This window comes from Labrus mixtus, chromosome 4 (assembly GCF_963584025.1).
Source record: "Labrus mixtus chromosome 4, fLabMix1.1, whole genome shotgun sequence".
Lineage (NCBI taxonomy): Eukaryota > Metazoa > Chordata > Actinopteri > Labriformes > Labridae > Labrus > Labrus mixtus.
Window position 1 is genome coordinate 30462657 of NC_083615.1, and position 12900 is coordinate 30475556.

At 38.8% G+C, this 12900-nt stretch overlaps 2 protein-coding genes and 1 non-coding gene across 3 annotated transcripts in view; 1 reads left to right on the plus strand and 2 right to left on the minus strand.

Annotated features, from left to right (window-relative positions):
• The window catches only part of LOC132973505 (cholesteryl ester transfer protein-like), a 56970-nt gene that overhangs the window by 2485 nt on the left and 41585 nt on the right, over nt 1-12900 (plus strand).
• Nucleotides 1753-9857, minus strand: LOC132973401 (homocysteine-responsive endoplasmic reticulum-resident ubiquitin-like domain member 1 protein). Its single transcript, XM_061036845.1, has 5 exons — nt 9337-9857; nt 8124-8234; nt 7626-7997; nt 4178-4298; nt 1753-3913 (listed from the first exon to the last, which is right to left on the minus strand). The coding sequence occupies exons 1-5, from the start codon at nt 9555-9557 to the stop codon at nt 3734-3736; spliced, it is 1005 nt and encodes a 334-aa protein (XP_060892828.1). The 5' UTR covers nt 9558-9857; the 3' UTR covers nt 1753-3733.
• On the minus strand, nt 12026-12097 carry trnap-agg (transfer RNA proline (anticodon AGG)). The gene has a single exon. It is a non-coding gene; the product is annotated as a tRNA-Pro (tRNA).

The following is a 12900-nucleotide window of genomic DNA, read 5'->3' on the forward strand; positions in this document are numbered from 1 at the left end:
CTGACAGATCATGCTTACAATAATTGAGGCTGAATGCATCAGCAGAAAGAAGCAAAAAAAGTTTGAGTTTTCTTGCAGCAGTATTATTGAGGCTGTCTTTCCTCAGGTTTGCCTGCATGCAGTATCTCACCAGGTTCTAAGCTCTACAGGCACACACAAGACAAAGCCTCTAGCAATAAGAAGAGAGGGATGAATGTTGAACTTTTGACTCTTAAACTAGATTCTCTTGATGAAGAATGATATGTATTTGAAACTCAATTTCCCACCTTGTTCTAGCTCGATCCACCACTCTTAAACATCTGGACTTCATGCCTCGATCAAGCCATGGGGGCAAAAAACATCATTCAGTGTGCTCCTGAGGCTCAGAGGCAATAGGAATCACCTCACCTGGACGATCTCAGGGTAACTTATCTGTCCGGTGTGAAGGGCAGTGTGACCAAACTTTTCACCTAGAAGCTACCTCAGGATCTGTGAGAGTCACAATGAAGGGAAAATCGACTTGTTTAATAAACACTGATACACTGTCCTCTGTGATTCTCCTTATTGGGGCAAGATGCACTGGCACACTCTTTGCCAGAACACCTCCTGTATGCCTTCCCTCTTTGGGGCGGCTGTGGCTCAGTTGGTAGAGTCGGTTGTCTCTTAACCGGAAGGTCAGGGGTTTGATCAACAGCTCAGACAGCTACAGGTCCGATGTGTCCTTGGGCAAGACACTTAACCCAAAGTTGCTCCTGCTGCCTCGTCGGTGGCGCATGAATGTGTACAAATTGGATTAGTTACTTCTGATGGTCTCACTACATAGCAACCTCTGCCATCAGTGTGTGAATAGGTAGGTGTGACCTGTGATGTAAAAGACTAGAAGAGCGCTAGACAAGTTCAAGTCCATTTACCTCTGCTTCCACTCATGCTGGCACTCCATCCAGTGGACAGATGCAACCACACAGGGTCACTGACAGCACTGAACTTCTCCCGGGGTTGACCCTACTCCTGCCTTGCCCTCTTCCAATCTATACAGGATCTTGTGTCACAGCAGGTGGGCTCATTTGGAATCCCAAATTTGTAGTGCAGGCGATCACCTTCAGCTGTCAACATGGCTGACCTCAACTAGCTCTCTGGTAGAACCTTAATATTTACAAAAAAGATAATTTCTAGGAACTTTTTTAGGCCCTGATAACCAGTGATAACAAGGAGCCTCACACAGGGTTTTTAAGGGCTTGAAAATGTTGAGAATTCGAAAGAACAAAATGTTAACCAGTCTTTTCATTTCCCTGAGATGACAACCTATTCCTTTAAAGGTATCAGTACTATGTTTTTAAAACAGTTTAATGTTACTCTAAAGCTTTTACCAAAGACCTTTTCTTTTTTTGTTATGATAAATAACATTTGAATCAACTTTGTTCTTCAATGCACTTTTCACTTGCAGCATATCCAGATAAGAAGAAATGCTATATTTAGTCCCAGTAAGATAAGTATTCATTTTCAGTGAGAGCCTCATACACGTGCATACAGTAAGCATTTACCTGGAGCAGTTTCCACTTGTATTTGTATTGGCGCTGGTGCAACTTTAGAGTGTAGTCAAGGTCATGTTATTATCATGCTACAGGACTCTATGTGAACCCCGTGTTGATTGACCCTCAGCCAGTTCAAGCATTTAAACACGGGGTGAACAAACTTGTGGCACTTTGTACTGACATCAGTTTAAAAAAAGAAGAAAAAAAGGTCAATACCAGAACAAAAAACACAACACTAAGGAACTGTAAAAGTAAAGAACATTTATTGCATGTCTCCTTCAACACACTTTATTATACAACATCCCACAATAAGCTAATCTCCCTTAGTGAGATGAGCCTACCGTTACAGTTTTTAATATACAAGGTGACCATTGTCAGACTTCTGCTCCTCGAGGGGAATCAGTGAGCAAAGTAAGAACAGGACTGATGCAGAACACGAGGACAGGGACTTCTCCCCTCTCTAGTAAATCAATAAAACATGATGTGATTGGAACAAGTCCATTAACCCAAGCAGCAGCAGAACGTCCTTACGTTTAGGAAATCGAGTAAACAACAATGAAGCAAAAAGTGAGGGTTATAATGCATCATGTTTAAATGCTTTAAATGATAGCTACAGCTGCGATGATGTGAGGTAGCTGCAGAATTCATTTGGAATGTTAAATGAATGAAGTGAAGCCCTGTTACAAAATATTATCAAAATGTGATCCCTTGGTGCAAAGAGAAGACGACAAGCCAACGAATACGTGAACTTGTGCTAATTCTTTTTGTCCTTTCAAAGATGCTATCTGACATTAGAAATAAACCAAACAGATTTAATTCTTAAGTGTTAAATTGACTTTTAAACCTAAAGACTCGTCTACCAAATAAACCCCCTAAAACACCACTCACAACTCTGAGCCCTCATGCCATTATTTTGTTTACATTAGAAACCAATCATGAGGGAGAATCATAACCCCCTAACCTTATATACAAGCTAAAGTGCTTTGTGATACAAACAACAAGTTGGCACTGTGTTAGCATTTTGTAACAACACCACATGATGCTCGATTAGAACTGGCAAAGAGGTGAATGTAACTTTCAATTTAACCATTTAAGTATTTTGACTTTTCCAGATTTATTTGTAAACTGAAGTTGTAGTCGCAGTCAAACTCTGCTCACATTGACATAATTAACTCAATGTAGAGACTGTGTCGGAGATAATAAGAGATGTAAAAGAAATGTGAGCAACTTAATTTCAAACTTCACTTCAATGACTGAAATAGAAAAAACTTGAATATAGTTTTGACTAAAGTGTTTTTGGTAATGTGATGGTAATTTTGTGAAGTCTTCAAATAACCTAGCTGATATTTAAAAAGGAGGGTAAAGGACAATAAACCCAAAACATTAGATCAAAACATTCACTGTCAAAATCAATCTGTTTGGGCCTTCTAGGCTTCCTTAGACCGAAGCAAAGTCTGTCAAAACAAATAAAATAAAATAAAAAGCCATTTGTAATGAAAAAGAGAAAAAGATCTCTACCTGGTAATTCTTTTGATTCAGATAGTCGAAAGATGATACAGAATTGGATCAGGTCTGTGTGAAGATTTACACTTCAACTGAACATGATGAATATAATCCTTACAAGTGTGAGAGAACTGAGCTGGATCAGATTCTCTTCAAATACTTTGATGGGCTGATTTTGAATCAGAAAGCACAAAAAGCTCTTCACAGGAAGAAAGATCCAGGCACAGCCGTTACAGTGGCAGCATGGAGGGTACATGTTTAGCCCTCTGCTGCCATCTACTGTTATTTTATGATCAAGGAAAACCATTCAGTAGCTTTACTTAAGACGTATGATGACAGAGCAGGGATCCAAAAGAACAGTTTCTTATTGCAAAAATATGTTTGATATTTTGAGGGTTTTTTTTTCCCACTTTGTTTTCAGTCCATATTTTTTCAAATGTAATGGTGTGTTGTGGCCCAGCTTTATTGTGCTGGTGCTTTCACTGTGTTTGATCACACTCAATACCACACGGGGGGATTTTGCACACGTTCCAGAAGTCTGTTCAAACTTGAAGTTCATTGTTGAGGAGTATCAATCCGATGTTCTTCTTATTCTTTATTCTTGAGTTTATGGCCTCTGACATCCTGCATCAATCAGCTTTTCAAGCATCTAATCCAGAGAGATTTTTTCCCCTGAATTACTTCTTCTTCTCCTTTTTTTGTAAAGTCTGCTTCGATGCTCAGTTGGCCATGCGCTGGGGAACCTCAGGTAGGAGAGAGGAGAAGAACGTTTTGAAGAAAACCCAGGTGGTCCACATCATTGACACCCTGTGAGGAGGCACTAAAACTGCTGTCATCGGTTCTTGTCCGTCTGCTGCAGGAGCTGGTTCCTCATGTTGTCTGCCAGCAAGCTCGTCATCCTATTCAGAGAGGAAGTCAAAAAAGAAGAAGAATCGTTATCAAACAGATCATTTATGGCCAGGGGTTTGGAGCATTTCATAAAGTAAAAGTGTCAAGTAATAGTTCTGCTTTATAAAAAAGGGCCGTCCATGTCTGCATGCAGGCTTACCCAAACCCAGACTGTAAATTCAACCAAGAAAAAGCCCTAAAGCCTAACATACAAAGACAGATACTCCAAAACTTCAATCAAATCCATGCTAAAATATGAGGGATTTCTTTCTTACTGGGTTTAGGTTCTGGTTCCTGTTCTCATTCTGCTGATTGTGCTGGACCTCAGGGGGCTGTGGGGGGTTTGGTTGTTGGACCTGTCCTTGCCTTCTGAAGGGAAACCAGCCAGCCGTGTGTCTTGGAAAGAAGAAAAGACACAGAACCATTTATAAAAAAAAGCAGTATTCACATAAATTCATTGACTAGCAGATCACGTGTAAAAAAATGGAATGATCACTTAAAAGTCATCGCAACATTTTCTTATTTACATATGGAGCAGACAAGGAGAAATTACATTTTGTTGAGTTTAAGGTTTGTTCACGGATGGACTTAAGTCCAATATTCTGTCCCTTTGGTTTGTTTTCCGTATGGAGTGCATCATATGTTAAAATGATTCTAATATGTTGCCCACCCTGTTAACATACATGTGAAGAGTAAAATATTAGGAACACTTTAGACAATAAGACCACCTGTCCAATCAGTGCACAGTAGAGGTGAGGTAAAAAAATCAATACAGCATAGTATCGAGATATTTTGTGTGGCGATATTATATCGTCTCATGGCGGCCAAGTATCGATAGTTTTGACATGATATTTTAGATATGCTTTTTTAACTGCTGAAGGGGTTGCACAGTTCATTTTGAACAAGTTGCATTATTAAGAATCCATGTTAAAGTACAAAAAAAGACTGAAGTGTATGAGGATAAGAGAGTGTGACATGTTAAGTAAATGAACAACGTGGCCTTAGCCGACGATAAGAGTGTTGATGTGGAACTATGTGGAGGCCGCCAGATGGAGCTTGAACAAATAACACCCCCCACATGTGAAACTCGACTGTGACTTCTCAAGAAAGGCTTGTGTTATAGTTTTATGTTTACATGATGTTTACTCACATAGCATGAAGAAACAAAGATAAGCCAGAGTTATCACAATACACAAAGAGACGCACACAAACAACAAGTAAAATAGTTTAAAAAATATGAGAGGTCATACAACTTTTTTTGCTTTATGAGTTAATTAAAGAGACAGTGACTACATCAGTCATTTGAATCAAAACGAGTGTAAGGAAGTGAGTAACCACAGCCTGCTTCAGTGGAAAGTCCTTTTAAAAATGTTTTTAGTACCACTGTTCCATCTCTGTTTCTCAGCTTTTCTACTCAGATGTTATAAGTGATCCCCTTCCATACTGAGACCCTCTAGACCTGAATGAGACCGCACAGTTTTTATTTGCTTATTAACAGCTGAGATAGTATGGTGCAGTACAAACAGAAAGAGATTTCAAAATGGCACCTTTTTAAAAAGATAAACAATACTTATTTATCTAATATAAGCAGTATGAGCTGTTCCCTCTGCAGTAATAATTATTCACTGGAGAATCACTTCAGACAAGTCTGCCCTTTGTTAGGCAAACTTTCAAAGTATGAGGAACCATTGCCTACTTAGTTTCAATATCTTTAGTCTTTTAGCCACAAACCCTAAAAGAGTGTCTGTTTGTTGTTGTTTCTACGAGTCATAGATTCTACATAAAAAAGGGGAAATAGGAGCATTTTCAGGTGTCCATGTGGATTATTCCTTACACACAACTTGCCCTACTCCTCCTGACAGGAAACACTCCAACTCTCTTGTTAGAATTAAAAATATGACTGGGCTAACTTATATTTGAAACCCATCAAACTGGAAGGATTAGTCTGACAAGAGCTACGAAATCAAACCAGAAAATGTAACAAAAATCAAACTAAATATATAATAAAATATATGTAATAATCATATATCAATCAAAACTATCATAAGATAAGATAATCCTTTATTCATCCCACAACGGGGGAATTTACAATGATCATGAGAGGCGCAGGTAGCCTAGTGGCGCGCCTCATGTATGGATAATAATCTGACCTGTGGCTCCTTTCCCGCATGTCTTTGCCCACTTTCTCTCTCCCTGAATTCCAAATATATCCACTGTCTTACTCTACAATAAAGGCACATCTTAAGTACCATGAAATGATCTGTAGCATATTTATATGTTTTAAAGATTTATTTTGGGGGTTTTATGGATTCATTCAGAGATATGGATAGCACCAGAAACCAGGGAGAGAGAGTGGGGAACGACATGTGGGAAAGGATCCACAGGTCGGATTGAAAGCCGGGCAACCCGCTCTCGAGCACCATAGCCTCCGTACATGGGGCACGTGCACTAACTGCTAGGCTACTGACACCCCAGGATATTATTTTTCAAATGACTTTTTGGTTAACTGACTAATAGTATCCATCATGAGCCCTTTAATCTCATCTGAAATTCAAAAAGTCACTGTCTGATCCAATGTTTAGTTTACTCTACGAGTCGGCTAAAGCATGTCGCTGTCAGCAAGTTATATTGTTTTGATCTTTTCTTATTTCTCATCCATTCCTGTGTCACTGGATAAACAAAGCAGCTGATGACGGTGTTTGCCTGCAGCCCAGCCTTCAGGATCTGTACCCTTGAAAACCTGTTATACCAAAGCTATAATAACAAACAAGTGAAAACAGCTGGGCCAGTGTACTGTGTGTACCTTACAGAATTAAACCCAATGACTGTGGCTCACTGGTAAAGATATCAGACGGGATTTTTATACATTTGATCAGCTGGTTAACTAGGCTCTTGTTCTTGGCATTTTCTAAATCATAATGATTCTGTTTTCCACTTTCCATCCATTCAGCTGACTCTGTTTCTGCTTTTAAAAGCTTTATATGTGATTTTTCACACTTAAATGTAGAAATCATGTATATCTTCTGAAAATAACTCTGAGAGTCATGACTGTCTACAATGGGTGTAACACCCGAGTCCCACTGTCTGTGATGTTTTCAGAGTTTTCAGAGTCCTATCTTCACTTTGTTTACATCGCCTGGACGGTCGGCTGACTCCTCCCCTCACGTATAAAAGTTGTTTAATTGAGGGACTAGAGAAAAGAAGAATAACATACTGTACTCATTGCTTAACTGTGTTTCTAGATCACGCTCATTTCAGGTAAATTTACATGCAGTGTGAAGATACGAGCATAATAAAGATTGCTAGCATTAGCATGCTAACACAACAATGCAGCGCGAGTTGTTTCGGTTTCATGCTGGTGCTCAAGGGCGACATCTGCTGGATCAAAAAATCGCATGTAAAGCCATTAATACAGCCAACCTTAAAAACATTTTTTTCAGACTTGTCTTTTAGCTGACATCATTTAATCAGAGCTCCGTCATGCAGATTTGAACTCTCCTGTTTTATTGTATTTACTTTCATTTGTCATAACTGTATGTCTGAATCTTTGCTTCATGTATCTGTAAGTGTGATCCTCTTTTTTAAATGACTTCTGTAAAATTTTATTATTATTATTATTATATTATCAGTGACGTGACATGTTAATCTTGAAATTATATTCAGAAAAACATCTTAACTCAATTTGAAAACATAAAGGTTCATAGTGCTTAGATTTTGACTTACAGGTACATGAGGAAGAGGGTGCTCATCACCAGCAGAAAGCGACTCAGGTTGGAGTTGAAGTACACGATCATGAGCAGAACACCTAATCTCGCAGCGGTGTACAACCAGTCCAGCCAATCACGCTCCATATCCTCCTCGTCCTCCATGACAGGCCCCCCCTGGGCATTCATCCGCATGTTCTGGTTGGCCTCACCAGGGTTGATGAAAGCTGCATCTTGCGCTGGGTTCTGATTGGCTTGCAGGTTGTCGATTGGGTTTTGATTGGCTAAGGGGGCTGCTACTGGCACATGTTGGGCGTGAACAGGAGGGTACTGGCCGATTGTTGGAGCTGGTGCAGAAGGGACGGTCCCTGCAGCGGCCAACGCTGCCTGACTGTTACACATGAGACAAACATGACAACTATTAGACACCAGCTGTGTGAAGCTGTCAGCCCTCCATGAGGTTCTAATGGCTTAAGAAAAGCAGAATTAATATATTTGATAAAATAATATAACTCACTATTGCATGTAATACTGTCTAGCATAGACATGCTGCAGCCACAGAAGTTGTTGAGGGCTGTACAGGGAGTAGGTGGGAAAGGCTGGTTGGGTGATCTGAGTTGATCTGGCCCTGCAGGGAAAGATGAAAGACTGTTAGCGTCTGTTAAAAAAGGAAGGGTAAGTGTATGTGACATTTTGACATCACTTATCTTCATATGTGCAAATCATGTAAGTGTTTCAATAGGTATGACACGCCCTCTTTCACTTCCCTTAGGAGTAGGTAATGCAGCAACTTACAGATCAAGGGTTTGAATAAAGTAGCCTTAATAACAGATCATAACATATGAATATGCTTCTTTAAGTTCTATGTAATATAGGCCGCTTCAAAGTTTGATGTCATTGATCTTATAGACAGTTTTATCAAGAGAAAATATTTCATGTTATGTTATATTTTGTGGGAACCAAACACTGAAATGAGCAAATAAATCAAATATGAAATGCAAGAAATGAAGACAACTTTTGAGTTTTCATACTGATGTCATTAAGTGTCAGTAAAAAGTCGTTTCCTTTCAATGTCCACACAATCAGGCAGAGATGCACTGATACACTTTCATTTCAGCTCAGATCCGATTCTGATCATTTTTTAATCATAATTATTAGTTCTATTCTTGTTGGTATTATGTGTAAGGCTACACAAAACTGTAATAAACTCGGCAATGCATTGGTTACTGAAGAAACAAAAATAAACAAAAATACATACAAATTAAAAAAACATTTCAAAGAAACAAAAGAATCAGAATTTGTGCTGGCTGCACAAACAAACACCAGCAACAAGTGTAAAGGTTTGAAAATGAAATATTTTAAACTGAAGTGTGAGAATTGTAATTTTATCATATAGAAGGAGCTGAACAATTTGAGTCTGTAGACCTGCTCTGTTTACACTCATCTGGACTTCACATGGACTTTCTACTTGAGAGCTGGCAGGGCAAAGGTAGTTTAATGTCCAGTAAACCTGATATAGACATTTGCTTCTCACAAACAGATCCTGTAGGTGAAGTCTCCCTATAAAATCAGGGTTGCAGTGAATGCACCAGAGGGGCTTTAAAGGGTCAAGTGTCCCTTTAAACGGTCACATTCACCTGATAAAAGTTTTTTTTTTAAATTGTGAAAAAGCAAAATCAGAGGTCTGCAAATGTTAATAAACAAGAGTAGAGCAACCTATTCTGGCTTACATTGCAGCAGCAGGCCATGTAGGCGTTTCTGGTGGAGACACTGGGGCATGTGTGTGGGCTGGAGCAGCAGGTGAAGATGGACTTGTCTGCCTCCTCTGTCTCAGTTCTGGTGTGCTGGGAGTCTGGTCTGTGGAGGACGGGCTGCTGGGACTGGGTGAAGCAGAGGCTGCCGCGGGCCTTGGGCTGGAGGGTTGTGGCAGTTGTGTCGCTTTGGTCTGCATAATAAAAAGTTTGAATTTTTTTTAATTCTTAGCAATGTCTGAACTAAAGCACAACCACTGTAGTCGTTATGAACAATCAGTAGATATGGGTCTTATTGTCTTACATGAACAACCACCTTTGCAGTATCTGACTTCAGTGATTTATCTTTAGCTGTACTTTAGATCTCAGAACTGAAGCTGAGCTCTGAAGCGTGACAGTGACAGTGAAACCGTTTCACTCTGTGCTGTTATGAAAATGAGGAAGGAGGTGAAGAGATGCACCTGTCAGTCTCTGAACCTGCTGCGACTGATGTGTCACAGGAGACTGGAGCGCCATTAAAACCCCTAAAGATGATGCATGTTGTTAGATACACCAAACTGTAAGCATCTATGAAAAATTCTCAGAAATATATATAAAATGATGGATTCCTATGGCTTTGATAACTGCTGGAAATATTTGAGGTAATGTAAGTGGAAATATATATAACACAGGTTTATACATTTTAATCAACTTAGATATTGGAATGTTAACATTGTAATCAAATTCAGTATAAAGGTTAATAACAAAACAACATTTAACTTTCAGTGTTGACGCCCAATTAATATTCGTAAGATGAAAGAAACAAGCGGTGGTAAGATGTGCATTAGAACAAGGGAGACATTTTGGACTTCGGCAATAATTGTTAAAGCATGCAGGGACCAACTCAGCCTATATCCAGTGATTTGCCAACATCGCTTCATGTCTTATAATTGGATTACTTTTGAGTGTTGGGATGAGTTTCCAAAATTGAAAAAAATAAAGAAATGCCCAAGATCACAAGGCCCTGTCCTGCTGCAGATAAATCTGACAAAAGCCACAGCCTGGGGTCACATTGGGTTTTAATACCAAAGATTGAGGCACAGCAGTAACAGTAACATTGTTATAGCTTTACAACCAGATTCATGAAAATAATTAAACTGTCTAAGACTTCACATTACGCACGGCTTTCAGACATTTCAACATAACATAACATATGTTATTATATTGTTCAGTCATTTGACAAAAAGTTCCTTTTCCATGCACATTCACTCGTAAACTTCAGAATGTCGTTATATGATCATCTCTTCATCAACACATTAGAAACCCCTGAGTGCTCAACAAAGCTACAGGACTTCTCATTTGTTGTGTTTTATTCCTTTAAAGGGATATTATTGTTTAAATAAAAACATAGTCCAAAAGTAAATGGCTCTCCGATATCAAGGGAAAGCGGTGACATTTTATAAAATATACAGCATACGCTTAAACCAAAATGTTTTTATATGTAGAATTTTAAAAATGTGTCTCATGAGCCAGTGTAATAGTTATGCTTCCTGCTGTGCTGCTGTCCTCTACAGTACTTAGTACACTCACTTTGATAAGTACCTCATACAACCCCTATTAAAAAAACACAAACTAAACCTTATCTACTGCAGATTTGCCACTTTTGTGCTAGAAACGCACCACTACACTTGCTGAGCCCTCCCATATTCTTTTTTTCAGGAGTCTCTTAGTTTTCTAAAATCAACATATTTTCTGTATCTGTTGCTTTTTGTTCCTACTACATATTTTTTTCAGTACAAATGCTGCATTCCTATTTACTGTATTTCTGCCTTGACATGCCAAATATGTAACCACATCTTTCCTGCACAACTTTCATTCCCATTTTCTCTCCTTCTCTGTTGATGAAAAGAGTGTACCAAATATTTAATTCAGTCGCTGCAGCACTCTCTTCAGATGTTGATGACCCCTAGTTCCAAAGAGCCAGCAGACTTGTCGATGGGATGGCTCACACAGAGCAGCCTCTCAAAGCTTTGATTATCTGTCATTAATGTCTCTGCAGTCTGGCTGAGCTGTTCGGACAAAAGACATTCACATTACAAGGATAGTCCACAGTTTCCTGTCAGCTATAGTTGGATGTCCGATAAATTGCTTCCAAAACGTATAATAATGTTTGGAAACAGTACATACTGCAGCTTTATGAGCAGCTGTACAGAGACTCTACTGATGAGGAGAACTAGTAAAGTAAAATGTTATCAACAAACTGGAACACTAGAAAACATGAGCTCATTCCTTTTTTTGATATTAGAGCTTATAAACTACAGATCAGACTATTTTACAGTAAACATCCAACTACCACACATCAGTCAGTTCATATGACAATGTGACAATGTTGTTAATGTCATTTGATTGCTTTTGTAGAGAACTCAAAGAATTTTAATTTCTCAAGTAGAGAAAGATCTACTGTACGATCCATATATAACACACCCCATATCTGAGTATTTATTAAGCAGTAAAGAACTTTTGAACTCTGTAGTCACACTGCTTCCTCCGCTGTGCTATCAGGATATTGACATGAACATATTCCATCAGGTATTGATTTATATGTCGCAGCCTTGTTTTTTGTTACTACTTCAAGAATTACCTATCAAACAGCTTTTTAATGTTTTTTGACCCCTCAGGGATTAAAACAGGGCTCGTCCAGGATTTGAACCCGGGACCTCTCGCACCCTAAGCGAGAATCATACCCCTAGACCAACGAGCCGTGTCTGAAAAACATGAAACAGACGTTTATATTCCCGTCCCCTGAAGTTATAGCTCTGAAGTTATAGTTCTGAAGTTCAGCCCCTCAACTGGTGATGTGGCAGCTGTAAGACCACTGTCTGTTGCTGAACAGCGCCCTCTGCTGGGAAAACTTATCACACAGTCTCTCATCTTTACATAATACAATAACATACATCAAAACAGAGCAAAAACATTGTGTGTAAAACCACAATAATATGTAATGTAAAAAGCTTAATTAGGTATTTCTGGAGTTCAAATGGTATGAAATGAAGACACAAAAGCACACAGTGAAACGTTGAAACTATCATGATCATGAATTTAAAAATGTAAATAACCAGTTTTTGTTGTTCTCCATGCAAAATTAAAACAACACTAATATTCCTAAGAGGAGTCTGGATCCAATAAACGAGTAGGTTTAAAGAAGCAAAAAAGATCCACACACCAAGGAGTCTGAGGAAGGGCATGTTGGCTCGTCACTTGTTAAATAAATCCTTTAACTGGAGCTCCTTGGTGTGTGTGATTTTCCATGCAAACATCATATTCTGGATGAGAATAAAAACAAAGTAGGGTTCAAAACATGGTTTTGGGAGGGCATGTAAATAAAGTAATTTGCATTCATTTAAAAGTGGGAAGGTTGAATTTGTTTCTGTGAAAACCAAGGACACTTTTCAGGAACAACAATGAGACCTATAGACTGTAAAGAAATCAAATCTCTGCAGCTAACTTGTGAATTGACTTTCTTAATTAGCTTACTTTTTTCATTTGGGTAAATATAAAGAGTAT

Excerpts from the sequence above, each read along its gene's own strand:
- LOC132973401 (XM_061036845.1), bottom strand. The coding sequence starts at position 9,557 with ATGCAGACCAAAGCGACACAACTGCCACAACCCTCCAGCCCAAGGCCC. Across the intron at positions 8,235-9,336 it reads ACATGGCCTGCTGCTGCAAT|GGCCAGATCAACTCAGATCA; the intron begins GTAAGCCAGAAT and ends CTTTCCCTGCAG. Across the intron at positions 3,914-4,177 it reads GGAACCAGAACCTAAACCCA|GATGACGAGCTTGCTGGCAG; the intron begins GTAAGAAAGAAA and ends CTCTCTGAATAG.